This window comes from Gadus chalcogrammus, unplaced genomic scaffold, assembly GCF_026213295.1.
Source record: "Gadus chalcogrammus isolate NIFS_2021 unplaced genomic scaffold, NIFS_Gcha_1.0 GACHA100, whole genome shotgun sequence".
Taxonomy (NCBI): domain Eukaryota; kingdom Metazoa; phylum Chordata; class Actinopteri; order Gadiformes; family Gadidae; genus Gadus; species Gadus chalcogrammus.
Genome location: NW_026613535.1, coordinates 30,502 through 51,720, shown reverse-complemented (window position 1 = coordinate 51,720; position 21,219 = coordinate 30,502). Strand labels below are relative to the sequence as shown.

At 42.7% G+C, this 21,219-nt stretch overlaps 1 protein-coding gene, 1 long non-coding RNA gene and 2 other non-coding genes across 7 annotated transcripts; 3 read left to right on the top strand and 1 right to left on the bottom strand.

Annotated features, from left to right (window-relative positions):
- Positions 1–307: 307 nt before the first annotated feature.
- On the bottom strand, positions 308–3,153 carry LOC130378699 (uncharacterized). Its single transcript, XR_008894847.1, has 3 exons — positions 3,072–3,153; positions 1,869–2,402; positions 308–1,755 (listed from the first exon to the last, which is right to left on the bottom strand). It is a non-coding gene; the product is annotated as an uncharacterized LOC130378699 (long non-coding RNA).
- A 915-nt stretch (positions 3,154–4,068) lies between these two features.
- LOC130378716 (U2 spliceosomal RNA) lies at positions 4,069–4,259 on the top strand. The gene has a single exon (XR_008894859.1). It is a non-coding gene; the product is annotated as a U2 spliceosomal RNA (small nuclear RNA).
- A 941-nt stretch (positions 4,260–5,200) lies between these two features.
- On the top strand, positions 5,201–5,365 carry LOC130378709 (U1 spliceosomal RNA). The gene has a single exon (XR_008894854.1). It is a non-coding gene; the product is annotated as a U1 spliceosomal RNA (small nuclear RNA).
- A 7,632-nt stretch (positions 5,366–12,997) lies between these two features.
- LOC130378702 (uncharacterized) lies at positions 12,998–21,116 on the top strand. 4 transcript variants are annotated; one of them, XM_056585407.1, is made up of 7 exons: positions 12,998–13,186; positions 13,385–16,754; positions 16,935–16,980; positions 17,844–17,935; positions 18,140–18,250; positions 19,005–19,278; positions 19,421–21,116. In XM_056585407.1, the coding sequence occupies exons 2-7, from the start codon at positions 16,348–16,350 to the stop codon at positions 19,643–19,645; spliced, it is 1,155 nt and encodes a 384-aa protein (XP_056441382.1). In that variant the 5' UTR covers positions 12,998–13,186; positions 13,385–16,347; the 3' UTR covers positions 19,646–21,116. The 4 variants fall into 4 exon arrangements, 2 of the variants coding, with proteins under 2 accessions (XP_056441382.1, XP_056441381.1); XM_056585406.1 differs by having other exon boundaries at positions 12,998–16,754; XR_008894849.1 differs by having other exon boundaries at positions 13,001–16,754.
- Positions 21,117–21,219: the final 103 nt, after the last annotated feature.

Below are 21,219 nucleotides of genomic sequence, written 5' to 3'. Positions count from 1 at the left end.
ATACTTTGAGTGGATGTAGCTGATGAGATTCATACAATCAAGTGGAAAAGTGTTAAATTGTTACATTTTTGGGCTGAATTAAGAAAAATAATAAGAGCCATTCACAGAACTCATTGTTTTGACCACACAGGGAGTGCAGCCATCACAGTGGGGGTGTATTCACACCTCTGGTTGCGGGAGTGAAGACACAAGGACTTCTAATTGCTTTGGTGTGTTTTTTCTTTCCAATACCCCACCCCTTCTGAAACCCAAGCACACTGAGACTCCAAAATACTTTTACAACTTTTATTTTTCAACCAGAATGTGTGTCATTGAAAAGGCAATCCATATAAACACAAATAAACAAGATCATTTTAGTTAAAAGCTCGCCCACCACGACTAGGTACAGATCTACAGGCGAGAACACGAGAGCATGAGACGAGAGACAAACATGTACTACCATTTGCAAACATTTAGTTAAACATGGAGCTGACAGACATACACACATCACAAGGACAGGCACATATAAATAACATTAATAATAATAAAAAACACTCAACAATTAAAGAACACACACACACACACACACTTGTACTCAAGATACAAATCAACAATTGGCTTGTACAGGCTAAAGTGCAATAATGAACATGATTATCCATAGACTCGGGTGACCAATCAACAAATAAAGGCTCAAGCTGTTCCTCCCTTTTGTGTTTTCTTGAGCAAACTTTTGTTACAACTGAAGCAGACAAATACATACAAACATCACAAAGACATGAAGCTGACAAAGACAAACAACATGCATGACAAAAACACAGATTATCTGAACATGAACAACCACTAAAGGGTATGTAAACTGATTGTGTTAGATTGGAACTGATTATGGTTTAAAAGATTGGCCTCGATATTGAACATAGAGCAGAATGGATACTACAAAGTTAATTTTAACAGCAATATAAATAATAATAAATAAAAAGCGAACAAAAGAACTTCAAGTAAATCTGCAAAGTGCCTTTTTTTTGAACGATATAAATAAATAGATAGTGCTTGCTGAAGCACTTTAAAAAACACACACAAAGACAAAGACAAACACACACAAACAAGCCTCTTTCTCTCTCTTACAGATGGCACAGGAACAGTGGCATCACAGAGGTAAGTTATTCAAACACACACACACACACACACACACACACACACACACACACACACACACACACACACACACACACACACACGCATTTCCAGGTATTTACACAGTCCTCCTGTCCAACTCTGCATCCACGACACTCTTAAAGTGTTCAAAGTTGTCATACACCACATTGTCGAAGCCAGGGGTAGTGGACATCCTAGTGGATGGACAGTAGGAAAACATTTTCTGCATGCTTCCAGCCACTTTGTCCTTGGAAGGGGTGTACCTCTTCCGCTGTCCACCACAGTCTGGCACGTGGCAAGCCCCACATGGCCTTGAGGACTTGTTAGGCATGAATGCCTTCACTGTTGGTGCAGGAGGGACAAAGCTCTGGCTGCAGGATGTCCCACGAAACAGGACGGAGGGGGCCTGTGGCTGTGCGGGGAGGACCAGCAGTATGGGTGCTGCCGACACAGGGGGTGGGCCGTAGGTCAACGCAGCAGGTGGCCTCGGCTGGAGGTGGGTGGGCGCAGGAGGCCTCGGCAGAATGGGGGTGAGCGCCGCAGGCTTCAGCCGGGTGGAGGACGACAAACCCAGTGGGCTGAACGGGCCGGTTCGCGGGAGTCACAGGCTCATCAACAAATAATCTGGAAATATAAAATACACATGTGATCAGTATTGATATGACGTGTGTGCTATTTGCTTTCCAAAGCCAACAGGTGAAACAAAGTGCTTATGACAACTTAGCTCCGCTTCTCACCACGTCTCTTTCCAGCCTGGTGATGGATGTGCCGGTACTGGACCTGAGGCCGGTCTGGCGGAGCAGTCGCTCCTTCTGCCACTTCAGCAGCTCGTTCTGCTCTCCCTGCTGGCAGTACTGGAACAGCAGCCACACCAGCCAGCCGACATCATTCTCCACAAGCCACCTGAAGGTCTGACCGGCGTGCTTCCCGAACGTGATGACCAGCTGACCTTTCCAAAGGTCTCTGCTGTCTTGAGATCCAGCCATTTAGGGTCAACAACAGTGCTGCTGCGGGCCTCTGCCACAGACCTTGCTGCCTCTGTACAGTACAGCCTGGCCTCTCCTAGCCGGTACAAAATGATGTTGGGGTACTGGTGTAGCTGTTGATGGCTGACCAGCGATGGTTTAGTGGCCAAGCTCTTCCCGCAGACGTCACAGATAAAGGTCTCCCTGGCGATGGCATGGATCTTCAGATGCCTCGCCAGGTTGGACTTTTCACCGAATGTCTTGTCGCACACGGTGCACTGATGTGTAGGCATGTTCCATCTGGTACTGTAAAACATGAATAAATGAGTAAAACTAAAAGCAGATCATTTAGATTGACAATATGTAGCCCTTTATTATACAGAAATCTGCTGTTGGTGTATTAGCCTAGGACAACAAGCTCGCCAGATTGTCAAGAGATTAACACGGTCGCCAAATTGCTTCATGTTACAATTACTCTCGCATCAGCTGTTGTCTAAACAGTCACATTTACCCATATTAACACATATCCACATCAAATTGACCAAGAAAACGTTGATTGTCGCCGAAAAGCAACAAGTTTGCAGGTATGCGACGTAGTAGCCCTTACTATTGTAAACAGTGTCGTTAGCCGCGCCTAGCTATCGTCACAAAACACACATTAATCAGCTTATTATTTCAACGACCCTTGGGTGAATATAGTAATGCCATACACCGTTGGAAAGCTTAGATTGCCACGATTAAAACGAGACTTCCCACGGGTAATATGGTTGCTCACCGACAAAACGGCGATAGGTTGACTAAAGTCTACCCAGCAGCTAAAAACGTAACCTCTACGTCTTCCCTTTATACACAACGACCACGTTATGACACGGTCGAAATCTTTTCTCTTTCTACAAAATCGAAACAGCTTAATACAAACCGTAAAAAAAAAAGTATAATTATTAACTAGCAAACGATGCAGGGGATAAAATGTACCTGAGTGAATCCTCCGTTGACTGCTTCACCGGGGAATACCACGTGCTGTAAGCTATTTTCTTTTTCAACTCGAGCTCATTGGCTGCAATAGAGTTCCGGGGTGTTATAGATATATATTTATTTGTCATTGGACAGAAGTACAACGAAATTCAGTGCACTCACGTACTGGTCTAATTTAAAAAGGTAACATAATAAATAATAAATAAAGAAAGAAAATACATTCAACATTTCGTTCACTCACTGCTTCACCTGTAGTCTCATAGAAGCCTCCACTGCTCCAAACTCTATTTGTGAAACATGCAGACGGCCTAGTGCAGGGGTGCCCAACCAGTCGATCGCGGTCTACCAGTAGATCGCCGACAGATCCCAAGTCGATCGCGAGGGGTGAAGAAAAAAAAAAAAAAAAGTTTTTTTTTTTTATTTTTTTTTTTTTTAATGAAATTAAATTTGCGCGGGACATATACGCGCGGTAGCGCATGTGCTGTTAACAGCAGTTGAAAGCCGTCAACAGTAGTTACACACTCCTAAACGTTGGCATGGCTGAGGGGAAACAAGCTAAGACCTACCATTTTCACCCTGAGTGGGAGGAAGATGATTATCGTTGAGAAGGTGCCGTGCGCAGACGGAATGAAACCCCCACTGAAGTCCGTAGGTTCACGATACAACCCCCCCCCGTCAACAATTGTTCTCTACCCCCCCCCCCCCCCCCCCCCCCCCCCCTGGCTTGAAGGTAGGTTTGCTGGTAGATCTCGGGAGGTTGGCTACTTGAAAAGTAGATCTTGGGTCAAAAAAGGTTGGGCACCCCTGGCCTAGTGAGACTGCCAGCAGGCAGCAGCAAAGAGATGTAGCGACCTCGGTTTATTTCTCCAGCTTTCACAGACACACAAACACGCACACAGATTGCTTGGTCTTTTTTTTGTTTCGTCGTTGTCTGTTAAACCGCCAAGTGGAGCGACGTGTCTGGGAAGCTCGCCTCTTGGTCTGAGCATGTGTGTGCATCGCTTCTCGGCCTTTTGGCTAAGATCAAGTGTAGTATCTGTTCTTATCAGTTTAATATCTGATACGTCCCCTACCCGGGGACCATATATTAAATTGATTTTTCGAACTGGGAGATGGAAAAGGGGCTTGCTCCGTCCACTCCACGCATCGACCTGGTATTGCAGTAACTCCAGGACCGGTGCACCCCTCTCTCACTGTGAAATACAAAACTAAACTCCTCCTGAGAGTACACCCGTCCGCCTGTAGACAATAAAGTGTCATTTACAATTCATAAACGCACTGTTTACAATTACTCCAACGATATTCTGTTGTAGTGATGTTATGGTTTGCGTCGAGGCATCGGGGCGTGTGTCGAGTCCCTCGGCTCCTCCCCCAGCGAAGCTCCGTATCACATAGGCGAAATGACGTGGCGCGTGACGTTCGAGGCTTCATCTCGGGCTGTTCCGCGATATGGGTTCACAATTGGCACATTTTTACAAAAAGAAGACCCTACCCAGTTCCAAGATCACTTTTATGGCTATGTAATTAATCACACTCGTTCTCAGACATCATGCAGTTCTATTATTACAATTATTAGTAGGCTACTGTAGTTATAAGACAATCTATTTTGCCCGGGATGACTTAAAACCTTTGTCAAATGATTTGTTCTCTACCATGAGCTCGGGAGATATTTATGAACGGCACACTCACACGTATCACTGAAATGACTTTAATTCTTAAACGTTTTGATGTTGTACGAAGCAAACATCACATCATCACAGGAAACTCTTTCTTTCATCATAATTTCATTCCTTGTCCCTAGCGTACTCATTTGAAGCTTCGAGGTCGAACCACTTTGATGGTTCACCTGGCTGCGAGGCTTTGACGTTTCATGAGGCATCATCTCGCCACCACTATTCTGTTGTTTAAGAAAGAAAAAAGGATTATTTCTGTGGCGTGTCGATAACTCGGACCTCCAGGTTTCCTTTCGTTATGCTTCCATCACGCTGATTTCAGATTCGCCTGTCATCGTGTATGATACCGGCGGTCTACAGTGTTTATTAAAGTCTAGACATCTCCGAATGCTTTGCAACCGTTCTCCTGGGGAACACGCGTGGGCATCGTTCAGCCCACCTGAACGTGTACAACTCATACTTACCTGGCAAGGGAGATACTATGATCAAGAAGGTGGTTCACCCATAGCGAGGCTCAGCCATTGCACTGAGGCTGTTGCTGACCCGTGCGAATTCTCCAAATGTGGGAATCTCGATTGCATAATTTCTGGTAGTGGGGGACTGCGTTCGCGCTCTCCCCTGATCATGTTGTTCCAAAGAAATAATAGCTATGAATGATACCACCCTGAGCACGCCCGATCTCGTCTGATCTCGGAGGCTAAGCAGGGTCCGGCCTGGTTAGTACTTGGATGGGTGACCGCCTGGGAATGGCTCATGACCCCCCAAAGTCCCTATCCCTCAACACTGGGATCGATCCAAAAGGATCGAGGATCAAAACGGACGGCTCCATCTGGTGGCCACTGGTGGGTGGTTTTATTTTCAGAAATTTCATGTGCAAGGCCTAGATTATCAAAATCCACTAGTCTGCTGGATGTTTTGTTTATTATTTTCATACTTTGAGTGGATGTAGCTGATGAGATTCATACAATCAAGTGGAAAAGTGTTAAATTGTTACATTTTTGGGCTGAATTAAGAAAAATAATAAGAGCCATTCACAGAACTCATTGTTTTGACCACACAGGGAGTGCAGCCATCACAGTGGGGGTGTATTCACACCTCTGGTTGCGGGAGTGAAGACACAAGGACTTCTAATTTCTTTGGTGTGTTTTTTCTTTCCAATACCCCACCCCTTCTGAAACCCAAGCACACTGAGACTCCAAAATACTTTTACAACTTTTATTTTTCAACCAGAATGTGTTTCATTGAAAAGGCAATCCATATAAACAAGATCATTTTAGTTAAAAGCTCGCCCACCACGACTAGGTACAGATCTACAGGCGAGAACACGAGAGCATGAGACGAGAGACAAACATGTACTACCATTTGCAAACATTTAGTTAAACATGGAGCTGACAGACATACACACATCACAAGGACAGGCACATATAAATAACATTAATAATAATAAAAAACACTCAACAATTAAAGAACACACACACACACACACACACACACACACACACACACACACACACACACACACACACACACACACACACACACACACACACACACACACACACACTTGTACTTAAGATACAAATCAACAATTGTCTTGTACAGGCTAAAGTGCAATAATGAACATGATTATCCATAGACTCGGGTGACCAATCAACAAATAAAGGCTCAAGCTGTTCCTCCCTTTTGTGTTTTCTTGAGCAAACTTTTGTTAAAACTGAAGCAGACAAATACATACAAACATCACAAACACATGAAGCTGACAAAGACAAACAACATGCATGACAAAAACACAGATTATCTGAACATGAACAACCACTAAAGGGTTTGTAAACTGATTGTGTTAGATTGGAACTGATTATGGTTTAAAAGATTGGCCTCGATATTGAACATAGAGCAGAATGGATACTACAAAGTTAATTTTAACAGCAATATAAATAATAATAAATAAAAAGCGAACAAAAGAACTTCAAGTAAATCTGCAAAGTGCCTTTTTTTTTAACGATATAAATAAATAGATAGTGCTTAATGAAGCACTTTAAAAAACACACACAAAGACAAAGACAAACACACACAAACAAGCCTCTTTCTCTCTCTTACAGATGGCACAGGAACAGTGGCATCACAGAGGTAAGTTATTCACACACACACACACACACACACACATACACACACGCATTTCCAGGTATTTACACAGTCCTCCTGTCCAACTCTGCATCCACGACACTCTTAAAGTGTTCAAAGTTGTCATACACCACATTGTAAAAGCCAGGGGTAGTGGACTTCCTAGTGGATGGACAGTAGGAAAACATTTTCTGCATGCTTCCAGCCACTTTGTCCTTGAAAGGGTTGTACCTCTTCCACAGTCCACCACAGTTTGGCATGTGGCAAGCCCCACATGGCCTTGAGGACTTGTTAGGCATGAATGTCTTCACTGTTGGTGCAGGAGGGACAAGGCTCTGGCTGCAGGATGGCCCACGAAACAGGACGGAGGGGGCCTGTGGCTGTGCGGGGAGGACCAGCAGTATGGGTGCTGCCGACACAGGGGGTGGGCCGTAGGTCAACGCAGCAGGTGGCCTCGGCTGGAGGTGGGTGGGCGCAGGAGGCCTCGGCAGAATGGGGGTGAGCGCAGCAGGCTTCAGCCGGGTGGAGGACGACAAACCCAGTGGGCTGAACGGGCCGGTTCGCTGGAGTCACAGGCTCATCAACAAATAATCTGGAAATATAAAATACACATGTGATCAGTATTGATATGACGTGTGTGCTATTTGCTTTCCACAGCCAACAGGTGAAACAAAGTGCTTATGACAACTTAGCTCCGCTTCTCACCACGTCTCTTTCCAGCCTGGTGATGGATGTGCCGGTACTGGACCTGAGGCCGGTCTGGCGGAGCAGTCGCTCCTTCTGCCACTTCAGCAGCTCGTTCTGCTCTCCCTGCTGGCAGTACTGGAACAGCAGCCACACCAGCCAGCCGACATCATTCTCCACAAGCCACCTGAAGGTCTGACCGGCGTGCTTCCCGAACGTGATGACCAGCTGACCTTTCCAAAGGTCTCTGCTGTCTTGAGATCCAGCCATTTAGGGTCAACAACAGTGCTGCTGCGGGCCTCTGCCACAGACCTTGCTGCCTCTGTACAGTACAGCCTGGCCTCTCCTAGCCGGTACAAAATGATGTTGGGGTACTGGTGTAGCTGTTGATGGCTGACCAGCGATGGTTTAGTGGCCAAGCTCTTCCCGCAGACATCACAGGTAAAGGTCTCCCTGGCGTCTGCATGGATCTTCAGATGCCTCGCCAGGTTGGACTTTTCACCGAATGTCTTGTCGCACACGGTGCACTGATGTGTAGGCATGTTCCATCTGGTACTGTAAAACATGAATAAATGAGTAAAACTAAAAGCAGATCATTTAGATTGACAATATGTAGCCCTTTATTATACAGAAATCTGCTGTTGGTGTATTAGCCTAGGACAACAAGCTCGCCAGATTGTCAAGAGATTAACACGGTCGCCAAATTGCTTCATGTTACAATTACTCTCGCATCAGCTGTTGTCTCAACAGTCACATTTACCCATATTAACACATATCCACATCAAATTGACCAAGAAAACGTTGATTGTCGCCGAAAAGCAACAAGTTTGCAGGTATGCGACGTAGCCCTTACTATTGTAAACAGTGTCGTTAGCCGCGCCTAGCTATCGTCACAAAACACACATTAATCAGCTTATTATTTCAACAACCCTTGGGTGAATATAGTAATGCCATACACCGTTGGAAAGCTTAGATTGCCACGATTAAAACGAGACTTCCCACGGGTAATATGGTTGCTCACCGACAAAACGGCGATAGGTTGACTAAAGTCTACCCAGCAGCTAAAAACGTAACCTTCCCTTTATACACAACGACCGTGTTATGACACGGTCGTATGAGGGGCCGTTTAGGACATAACTAATTGAGACACTCTCACACACATACCTATGAAACACTCTTACACTCACTACTGAAACCCTCACACATACATACATACTCGTCTGAAACACTTACACATACATATGAGAAACACACACGCATACATACATACCTCTGTGGCATATACACATACATATGAAATGCTTACATTCATACAAGTGAAACATTTATACGTATCTATCTGAAACACTCATGCAAGCACATATTTGTATAAATGTTTCAAATGTATGAATACGTTTTTCAGTTATATGTATGTATGCTCTTACATGAGGATGTGCAAGCGTTTCACATGTAGTATTCATACCAGTAATTTCAGTAGTGACGGTGAGAGCTTTTCAATAGTGAATGTAAGAGTGTTTCATAGGTATGTGTGCATGAAATTCCAAGGTCGGCATTTAAACCGGAAGGCGGGAACAAAGAGTGCCGGTTTCTAAGCCAACGGGGAAGAGCGTGACATTTCAGCCAATCTAAACCAACGGTGAAGAGCGTGACTGACATTTCAGGTTTTTTGGCTCAGATTGGCGCGCTCTGGCTATTCAAAAATGCACTCTTTGTTCCCGCCTTCCGGTTTAAATGCCGACCTTGACCTTGGAATTTCATGCACACATACCTATGAAACACTCTTACATTCACTATTGAAACGCTCACACCGTCACTACTGAAATTACTGGTATGAATACTACATGTGAAACGCTTGCACATCCTCATGTAAGAGCATACATACATATAACTGAAAAACGTATTCATACATTTGAAACATTTATACAAATATGTGCTTGCATGAGTGTTTCAGATAGATACGTATAAATGTTTCACTCGTATGAATGTAAGCATTTCATATGTATGTGTATATGCCACAGAGGTATGTATGTATGCGTGTGTGTTTCTCATATGTATGTGTAAGTGTTTCAGAAGAGTATGTATGTATGTGTGAGTGTTTCAGTAGTGAGTGTGTGAGCGTTTCAGTAGTGAGTGTAAGAGTGTTTCATAGGTATGTGTGTGAGAGTGTCTCAATTAGTTATGTCCTAAACGGCCCCTCATACGGTCGAAATCTTTTCTCTTTCTACAAAATCGAAACAGCTTAATACAAACCGTAAAAAAAAAAGTCTAATTATTAACTTTCAAACGATGCAGGGGATAAAATGTACCTGAGTGAATCCTCCGTTGACTGCTTCACCGGGGAATACCACGTGCTGTAAGCTATTTTCTTTTTCAACTCGAGCTCATTGGCTGCAATAGAGTTCCGGGTGTTATAGATATATATTTATTTGTCATTGGACAGAAGTACAACGAAATTCAGTGCACTCACGTACTGGTCTAATTTAAAAAGGTAACATAATAAATAATAAATAAAGAAAGAAAATACATTCAACATTTCGTTCACTCACTGCTTCACCTGTAGTCTCATATAAGCCTCCACTGCTCCAAACTCTATTTGTGAAACATGCAGACGGAATAGTGAGACTGCCAGCAGGCAGCAGCAAAGAGATGTAGCGACCTCGGTTTATTTCTCCAGCTTTCACAGACACACAGGCCGTTTCTCAATTCGTAGCACGCGTACTACGGACTCGATGACTTGCTAGCACGTACTTGGCAAGTCTGTACTTCAAGCACATACTTGCGAGCACGCGAGTACGTACCTGCAATTGGAACAGCAGCGGACTCGATGACGTCACCACCTCTGCTCGTCCGTTAACTGTCCTACGGCCTCATTTAGGCATATACTACTGAACAATATAAACAAATGATGTAAAACAAAATCCCAGCCTCTTTCATTTTCAAATAGAATGTAAATATTCTGAATGAATAACAATTGAAAAGATATGAGTGTCCTGTCATGTGTATAAGCTATACACACACACACGACCTTACATATATACAGAGCCGGATTAAATAAATGGACTACACTAGGCAGACTGTATTTTTTGGGCCCCCCTCCATCGATAACCTAACCTAACCCTAACACTTACCAAAGTTACTAATAAAAGTTAATTCACATTTTACATAGCGTAGTCTTTGGTTACAAGTTGGTTATTTGTACGCCAAAATAAGTCATGTGTTGTATATTAAACAGTCTATCAGACTATTTTTTGATTTTTATTATTTATACGTTATTACACGGCTCTATTAAATGCTATTAAATTATCCTTATCTTATCCATTGCCAGTGTCATTGTTAAGGCAGTAGTCCCAGTAAATCACCAATAGGTGTCACGGTGTCAGCATTGCTATGTAAACAGAGCAAAAAAGATAAATGTAGTAAGCTATTGCATTTTGCAGAAAATCTTAATTAAATGTGTTGATTAAATTGAAAAGTTAAATAAGTAGTCAAATATACAAAGACTAATAAAATATGCAGTCAGAGAAAGTGTGCTGTAGTGGTAAAGATGTTTATTTTCATGGACAAGCATCACCTATCTTCAATTTTCCAACACTCTCATTTAGCATGCTCCACTCAGGGATAATCTTCAGCCTTCCAGCACCACAGGCCTCCATTGCAGTAGAAACACATCTTGACAGCATCATCACGATCTTGTGGAGAAATAATAAAATGTATATATAAGCTGAAAGACAGCTGTTTGAGATTTGAATATACCGGTACTTGGTTTGTTCCTCATATTTCATTTCATTATAGTAGAAAGTATAGCCCTATATTATGCATTTCATTTATATGCATTCACTTTACTTATTAAGATTTAGATTTTTAAATGGAAAACTTACATTTACAGATGCTTTCTCCTGAGTTTTGATGAGGCAAAGTCCTCTATAATGTCTTCAAAATCCAGGGAGGTTGTAAATCTATTCTCAATTGCCAACAGGGCAAAGGCATTCTGTTTTTTTTCTGTTACTGTTGCTCTCCGGTATGTTTTCACTCTTTTCATCGTAGAAAATGACGGCGCTGATGTTGACGGCGCCACAGCGTCTTCCGCTGTCTTCACAGCTGTCGGACGGCTGCCCGACAGAAACTTCTGTAAAGCCCCCCGCTGTTTCTTCTTTTGTTCCTCTTCATTTTTTTCTTTTTATGTTTTGCCGCACCCAAAAGCATCTTGAATGTTAGCCTACACAAGAAACGACCTGCCTGCTAGCTTTATTGTTCCGCTTAGTCTTGACCCGCTGACCTCCTCTCGGACTTAACTGATTGGCGTTAAAGGCACCCAGTGCAACTTTATGTAAACATTCAATGAAAAATAAACATTCAATTTCTAGTCTTTTTTACACGTAGTAAGTTTCAATAACTCCATACCATTACATATCGACATTCAAGGAGCAAAGATGAGACGTCGCTGTGTGGTGAGAACTGATAGAAAATCGTAAACAACAACAATCGCCGGTGGGGAGAAGCCATTTTTCCATTGACTGGAAGCCTGCTTTATTTATTGTAGGTTACAAAAAATAAAGAAAATGGCGGCATTGTTGTTGTTATCGATTTTCTATCAGTTCTCACCACACAACGACGTCTCATCTTTGCTGCTTGAATGTCGGTATGTAATGGTATGGAGTTATTGAAACTTACTACGTGTAAAAAAGACTAGAAATTGAATGTTTATTTTTAAGCCTCGAAAGTTGCACTGGGTGCCTTTAATGTGACGTAACGTTAAGATAAACAACGTCACTATTTTTACTTAATTAATATATATTGATATATTATCACTGAAATAAATAGTAGGCAGGACATTTGTATTGGCTATTTCATTTTTTTTTTTTTTTTTTTTTTTTTTTTTACTTCTGTCTGGGCCCCCCCCCCGCCGATCAGGCCCTAGGCACGTGCCTAGTTTGCCTTTGGGTTAATCCGGCTCTGCATATATATATTGATATATTATTATTATTATTATATTAGGCCTATATATTATATATTACATAAATATATATATAAGTTAAGAGTAACTTAAGCTACAGTTGTAACTTGTGCGTCTTCTCCATATTGTCCGCCCTCGTACTGCTGCGAGTGCGAAATGCATCCTGGGATTTATAGCGGGAGCAAGCACACACGAGCCACCTCCGATGCATGCTCGGTGAAACGGCGATATCGAGCACGCATCCAGAACACTTCCGGGTTTTACGACAGTACTCGCTTGATGCGTGCTTCGAATTGGAACAGTGCTCGGGCAACGACTGATGACGTTTCATGAGTCCACGAGCACACGAGCACGCACAAGTACGCGAATTGAGAAACGGCTACAAACACGCACACAGATTGCTTGGTCTTTTTTTTGTTTCGTCGTTGTCTGTTAAACCGCCAAGTGGAGCGACGTGTCTGGGAAGCTAGCCTCTTGGTCTGAGCATGTGTGTGCATCGCTTCTCGGCCTTTTGGCTAAGACAGTGATCCCCTCCGTTATATGTTTATATATTGCATATTTAGTGGCAATTATATAGCAGGTTAGGAGGATATTGCACCATCTTTTTGGTAAAGTGGGGTCAATTACCAGTTGCTGATACCCTTTACCAAGAAGACCATTGTCCAGTTCGTTTAAACGATAAGGTAAGTGGATTTTATTGTTGCCTATATTACTTTGTTTACTCACTGTTTTATTGCTTTTAACCTCTTAAATTGTTAAGAGTGTGGTGTCTCCATCATGTCGGTTAACCCTTCCGGCATGAGGAGGCACCACAGTGTACGTTTTAAATTTAAGTCGATTAATGGAATTTTAATTCAGATGTCCCGGCTTGATTTTTCAAGGAAGCACATCCAAGGAATCCTGAAGTTTACCGCAAACGACTTGAATTGTATTCTTACTCTGCCCTTTAACAAAGGATTCGATGTTAGCTTCGCAGCCGCAACAACCCTCAAAGAATTTTGGACACGCTACGACACGGTAAAAGACCAGTTCTCAGCATTTGAAGTGGAGAGACTAAATGACGATTCCATTAAAACCGTAATCGTCAGGATGTTCAATGAAACTGTAAATGCTGATGATATTTGTATATGGCTGGCAAGATACTGCACTGTGAGGGCCCAGGCCACCAAGGTGAGAGATGAGGATGGCATCTGGAACTGTTCATGGAGGGTCCCCATACAACAATGGCGGGACCCACATGGCTTCCAGGGCCTGAAACATCTCCCATCCATGATGGCTCTTGGAGAGAACAGGGGCTACATTCACTACCAGGGACAGCCCAAGCTCTGCCGCAAGTGTGGCGAGCAAGGGCACCTGGCGTGTACCAAGGTTGTTTGCGGCAAATGTAGAGAAATTGGACACTCTTTGGAAGAATGTACCAATGGCAGGAAGTGCAACCTCTGTGGAGACTCAAACCATCTCTTCAGAGATTGCCCGAAATCTTTTGCTAACAAAGTAAAACAAAATGCAAGGAAAGTGGCAGACGGGGGTGCACAAACAATTGAAGACACCAGGCTGCAAAAAATTACTCTGATTGGGGGAGAGGGGGAGGGGCCTGAGGTTGCCCCACCTAGTGGTGAAGTGAAAGAGGGTGGTGGGGCCCAGGCAGCCGGTGGAGCAGAGATGGACTCCACTTCAGACTCTGACGAAACCGGGAGTCTCGAGACAGTCGGCCGGTCGGAAGGGTCTGGGGTGGAGTCCAGTGAAGCCTCCCTCCCAGGAGCCCAGCCTGGGAAGAGAGCAGTGTCGGAGATGTCCTTGGAAAATGACGGAGCCTCGGAGAAAAGGGGAAGAGCTGGCTCCTCAGACAGTTCATCTGTCGGGGAGCACAGTCTTCCCGAACCACCCCCCCAACACTCTCTCCTTTTTATATGGAGTCAGTTTCCTGCCATAATTCAAACCTGAAAAAAAAAGTTTCAAAGGCTTGTAAGTCTGGGTTTGAAAACTCAACACCTTGTAAAAAAGGTTTTGCAACACTGAAAAAGGAGATTATAACCTGAAAAAAAATAAAACTAAAATTCAAACATCTGTAAACATGATTTTGTGTTCTATTTTATCTTCTTCATCATTTTCACCAACATATTTTCAAAGTTCAAACAATTTCACCAGCGCATTTGCAGAGTTTCAAATCTGGCACTGTTCTAACGGTGTATTTCATTGTTGCCCGGTTTTGAAACCTTGTAAATGGGATTCTGCAAACAGGTGTTCATACATTGAGAAATACGTTTTGAAAGGTTGAATATTTAGTTTTAAAAACGTGTAGAGGTGTACGTTTACGACATTGCAACGTCTTTTTTTCAGAACTGACTTTTCAGCACTGCCTTTTCAGAGATTTGACCACACAGGCGCAAGCTTTGAGTCACGTGAATATTGGCAGTGTTCTGACGCCACTCGTTTTGAAACTCCTGACAGTCGAATCTGAAAGAAAAAAAAACGTTCCTGGGGGCGGGACCATTTAGCTCTAAACCTATTGGTTGCTCTTGGCTGACGTACATTCCAATCACATGTACCGTTCACCGGGCTGTGCGTGATTGACAGTGCTCTGCCGATGACACGAATAAGAAGAGACCTTCGCGGTTGATTTTGATTTCCATTTTCTGGAACCATGGCTGGGCGACACGTGAGTAATTTTATTCGATATTGTATGCGTTCTAAATCGTCGCCTTATTCACTATGTAGGCTACTTATATAATACAGGGACATTTATCCGTTTAGCCCTTCCGTCCATAGTTAACCGGAGAATTCCGACACGAAAACGATCGCTGAGGTGGATATATGTCAGGCTGACCCATTGTCAGGGTCAGCCTGGTGTGAGAATGGTCCGAGTCGGGGATGGGCATATGTCAGTATCCCCGCAGTGTTATTCATTGCGCGGCCTTCGAGGCTCGCCAAGCTTTAATTTGTGGCTCGCATGGCATAAATAATAGGGTGATTTGACCACGTAGCCAATAGGCCTACAGATAGCCTATTTCATGAAAACACTAAAAACTAGCGGGGATTCAACATGTAGGCCTAACCCATTTAAACTAGAAGTGTCTGTTCTTATTGTTCTCTCTTACCCAAAACAGTGGCATTACAAGGTGGACAACAGACAATAGATAATACTTGTATTTTTATTTTATTTATAATTTAATAAAAATATTTTTTATGCAGGCCTATCCAAAATTCATAGGCACAATGAATATAGAAGGCACATCATTTTGAAAAAGGTTGACATTTCTGTATCATTCATTCTTTTTGACTTTCTATGTAGTATTTGAATATTTTGAGATCCTGGATTTTTTATTCCATGAGGTGTAGTCATCATCTACAAAAGAAAGGCCTGACCTACCTAGTTTTTCACTTTTTGTAATGAATATAAAATTGATATTTTCACTTTTTGAATGAAACTGGCGCATCTAATATTTTTAGATGCGCCAGTTTGGATACTTTTCACATTGACAATATCTGTGCTGCATGTGTGAAAGGGTAGAACTCAGTCTTTATTTGTTTTTATGAGTTGAGTACGCATTTCAACTTTACTTTGCTCTTTTATTTCCAGGATGTCCTTCAGGAGGAGTTACTTGCACGGCTACAGTCAAGACTCCAGCAAGCACTTTCCAGGCAGCCTCTTGATTTGGACTTCCTAGAGTTTGTCTGCTGCAACGAATTAGTTTTATTTCAATCTTTTGCTGATCAGATCCACATAGACAATGATATTTTGCAGCAGTTAAACCATTTGTTGGAGCTGGTCCATGCGGCAATTGTGAACAGTCCAACTGAATATTATTTTGACACAGCTGTGGGTTTGAGGGGAAAACCCAGAATGATAATCGAGAAAGATCAGCTGCAACATTTGTTAGACTCGCAATTCTCTGTGCCATGCATAGCTCAGTTATTAGGTGTATCACCAAGAACTATTTTTCGAAGGATGGCAGAGTATGGGCTGAGCGTGAGAGGATTCTACAGCACCATGACTGACGCAGAGCTCGATAATATGGTCAGAGCTATTAAAACACAGATGCCCAATGCAGGGTACAGGAGTGTAAAGGGACAGCTCATGGCAATGGGTAGCCGTGTTCAATGGGAGAGGATTACAGACTCCATGCATCGTGTCGATGCAGCTGGAATCCTGTCCCGACTTGCGAGGCTTGGCTGCACTGTACGAAGATCATACTCAGTACGAGGTCCCCTTGCATTGGTGCACATTGACACAAACCATAAACTCATCAGGTATGGTTTAGGTTCCGTCTTCATGACTTTTAAGCTAAATTAAATCAGGTTATCTATTTTCCTGGGCGTGATATGAGTCAATATGGATGCGTACTAAACAACAGTAAATAAATTAAGGCATGCATGACAATTAAATGTATAACATTTATTATATTTTAATTGTATTACTTTTATTCATAGGTACAACCTGGTAATATTTGGTGGAGTTGATGGATTTTCCAGAAAGGTAGTACTTCATGCATACATTATCCAATTATTCATTTCAGTTAAAGCTTCACACGTTTTCCCCCAGAAAAAGTTGTTGCATACTAATTAGGTGGCAACAGTGCTGCAGGATTTGGTTAAATAGTGTCAATATGATGGACAATATTGTGATTTGCTATGTAACAAATGGCTTGTATTATGAGTCTACTTGCTTGGTTTTCAAGGAAATTACAGACCAATATGTTTTTTGTATTCTAAAGTGAAAACATAGAATTGTGTGGGGGGGAATTGTTATTGTACCAACATGTAAAATAAAGCTTACTTAACTTGCACTAGCCTACTCCTTTGGAAAATAAGTAAAAAAAAAAAAGTTTATTCAACTTAAACAAATGCATTACTCCAAAAACAGTGCAAACGTGCAAAAACAGTAGCAGTGTGGCACTTACCGTTATGTAAACTTGCCTGTGCCTTCCCTTGCACGCATTTATCAGACTGTTATCTGTGCTGTCTCACCTGTTCATACAGATTGGTCATGTAGCCCGAGACGTAGTGACTAAAAATTTGCAAATTTTGCTGAGAATACATCCATGGTCATGCTCCTTTCATTGTTGGCTAATATATTTGTCACTCTGTGGTCTGTGCCCTAAAAATAACGTTTTTCTTATGGCACCCTACAGAACCTGTTAATGCTTATTAACATTACAATTAAGGTTAAGACTGTTCCTATTGTATTAGACCTAAACCTTTGACTGTCTGAGATCAAATTATCCTTAATTATGACTATATAATCTGTTATTCCCCTATTTAACCGTCAAATGTTGTTTTTGATTGTAATTGCTGTGTACATAAGCCTTTTCAGTTATTAATCAATGTTAATTTACACAGGTCCTGTACTTGGATGCAGCAACCAACAACCGTGCCAATACAGCATTCTCCTTTTTCCTTGAGGCCACTCGGTTACATGGTGTTCCATCAAGGTAATTATTTTTTATAAATAAAAAATGTCATCCGTCTTATTCATTTTTTGTTTTGAATGTTTTCCTTAATGCTGTATCCCTAATATCCAGAAAATGTATTTGAGAAAAATCGTAATGCCCATTCAATTCACATTACTTCTGAATCACTGCTATGTGTTACTGCTGCAGATGTTCATGGTTCTTTATATTTTTCCTATGTTACAGGGTTCGTGGAGATCAAGGCGTTGAAAATGTGGACATTGCCCATTTCATGTTCGAGAGACGTGGAACCGGTCGAGCTAGCTTTATCTCGGGAAAGAGTGTACACAATCAAAGGTCATGTGATATACTTCGGAAGAAAATTGTTTTATAGCGTTTATCTTCATTTGATCTGTGTGCAGGGGCGGCCTTCCCTACAGGCGGGTCAGGCGGCCGCCTAGAGCGCCATCTAGAGGGGGAGCGCAAAATATAAAATGCGCGAGAAAAAAAAAAAAAAAAATCATTTATCGGCCACGTCTCCCCGTCAACAACAATCGCCCCCCCCCCCCCCCCGTCAACAATCGCTTCACCCCCCCCCTCCCCCCGTCAACAATCGCTTCATACCCCCCACCCCCCCCGTCAACAATCGCTTCACTTCCCCCCCCCCCGTCAACAATCGCCCCCCCCCCCCCCCCACATCGCTTCATACCCCCCCCCCCCCGTCAACAATCGCTTCACCCCCCCCACCCCCCCCCCCCGTCAACAATCGCTTCATACCCCCCCCCCCCCCCCCCCGTCAACAATCACTTCATACATCCCCCGCCCCCCCCCCCCCCCCCCCTCGTCCAGAGTGCCAAATGTGCTGGGGCCGCCCCTGTCTGTGTGTGTGTGTGTGTGTGTGTTTGTGTATATAATTTCATCTACCCTTTCCGGTAAGACAAAAAAAAACATTTTGAGCCCTGGTCAGTGCAGACAGCTGTAAGAGAAAACAATGAAAGCGTTTCTTTTGCACAGCACAGCCCCAATTCCACTATGCTACAGCCCTGATTAAACAAATCAGCTTTGTTGTTTTGCCAATACCCAGGCCTGATAGACATCTGTACTTTTACAGGATTGAACGGATGTGGCGAGATGTGTGGATGGCTGTGACTTGCATCTTTTATGATGTGCTTCACACGCTCGAGGAAGATGGTGTTTTGGACATAGCAAACATAATGCACCTTTTCTGCGTGCATTACGTCTTCCTGCCTCGCCTTCGATCAGCACTACAGGTCTTTGTAGCTGGCTGGAATCACCATCCCCTCAGAACGGAGAGAAACCACACCCCAGAGCAGCTGTGGCAGATGGGACACCTCAACACTCCACAGGACAGTGAAGATCTTGAGGTAGCCTCATTGCTGTGCTTAAGTGTTTTGTATTCTGTACTTGTGGGCTAGCATAAGGCAAGCATACTACTATAATTCCTGAAATATGATTGGGGGTCCAAGCGTAACGTGACATGTTTCACTAACATTTCATCATATTTAGGACCTGCAAAATCGAGAACTGGACAGGGAGGGTTCCCTGATGACCCCAGAGGCCACTGTCGGAGGAGTTCAGGTCCCGGAATTTCAACCGCCTCTGCCTGCTGAAGATCTGGCAGTACTTCAGTCGGCAATCAACCCTTTAGTTGATTCAGATTCAAATGGTTATGACCTGTATATACAGGTGTTAGAATTTGTTAAACACACGCTTCAACACCCCATTGATTAGATAGTTCTGGGTCCAACTAACACAGAGAACTCAAGCATGCATCACACCAGGTCGTTTTTTTTGTTGCTATTATTTATAGATTTAAGTGGGAGGTGATCTCCATTGTGCAATTACTTGCTGGAATTCGTCAACTTTTTCAAACAGAACAGCAGGGATTCTTGTATTGTGGAATAAAATGCTGAACTCAAAAAGACCACTGCAATGCTTTTCATTTTTACTCAGTTGGCAAGAATTCAAATAGTAAACATGCTGCAAGTTTAGGCACAGCATCATTCATACAACACAATACTCTGCATGCTAACAGAGTGAACCACATAACAAAAAATCTGAAAGCTTATTTAGAATAAAATTCACATTTCCATACAACAAACACAGGCGTTGCGGTCTGTACACAAAGCAAATAGGCCTCCAACTCGACTGTTCCAACCTAGCTCTAGAAGAGCTTTGCAATTCTAACATGAAGATGTAACCTCATCAGTCCAATAACAGTTTAAAGATGCTCGAACTCATCAACATTTAACAAGAACATTCTGCAAGGACCAGCAGCATTATACAAGTCCAAATCCCGTATCCCACGTCCCGATGGATGCCTCAAGAGCTTGTTTAAAATCGTCGTAAGTTGAGAGGTGGCCAGGGATGCGGAGGCACATGTAACAGGTGGAGGATTTGGGGAACTGCCCACGCACAACCTCCACTTTCAGCATCCCAGATAACACTTCCCACCCAGTCCAAAACCGGAGTAGGTTTAAGCGAGACACTGCTGGAGCTACAAAAAAAGAGTTTTAATTAGCATAAATAATTAAGGAACAAAGACAGGAACATATATTTTTACTGCTGTGAAAATGGTAGATCCTACAAACAAAATTGTAGCCTTAAGCTGTGGGCTATTCTAAAAATACTGTCATCATTCTTTGACGTCTTCATAATGAGAGGTATATGGGAATGGCATACCAGTTTCAATGAACTGCTGGAGGAACATCCCAACCTTGGCTCTGGTCTCAAGAGGATAGTCCTCGTCTTCTTCATCGACTGACTCAGTCGGCCAGATGATGTGATCAATCATGACCTAGTTGTCACAACTTGTTAGTTAGATACTTCCTCCAAATCTTTCTTATCTGCTGAGTACGTCTATGCACACTTTTTTTGTATATTAATGTACATTGGCAATAAAGGATAATCTGATTTAATCAGAACAGTAAATCTCAGGAATAAGAAAGCAATATACAGTAACATAAATCAGTTCAATAAAAAAATGTTTTTGATAGAGTAGTTCCACATAGGAGTATAGCAACTCATAATCTCCATGGAGAGTACCGGTATGTACGTAGATAGAGTACCCATTGTAAACTTAACCTTTATTGATTTGTACCTGCATCAGTTAAAAATTCTAATTTCTGGCATTCTTATCACTAGTTCGACAATATGTGTAATTTGTGCTTGTGATTTGAAAGTATATGCTGCTTAGTTTACATTTTATTTTGTACTCCTATGGAGGAAGCCATTTGTGTGCATCATTTGAGTCAAAGACAAGTTTCCCCATGGGGACAGTAAAGTATATTGTTTGGTATTGTACC

Bases quoted from the DNA above. Each gene is read 5' to 3' on its own strand.
- LOC130378702 (XM_056585407.1), top strand. From the start codon at position 16,348: ATGATAATCGAGAAAGATCAGCTGCAACATTTGTTAGACTCGCAATTC. The intron at 16,981-17,843 runs GTAGTACTTCAT...TAATTTACACAG, and splicing joins TTGATGGATTTTCCAGAAAG to GTCCTGTACTTGGATGCAGC. The intron at 18,251-19,004 runs GTCATGTGATAT...GTACTTTTACAG, and splicing joins AAGAGTGTACACAATCAAAG to GATTGAACGGATGTGGCGAG.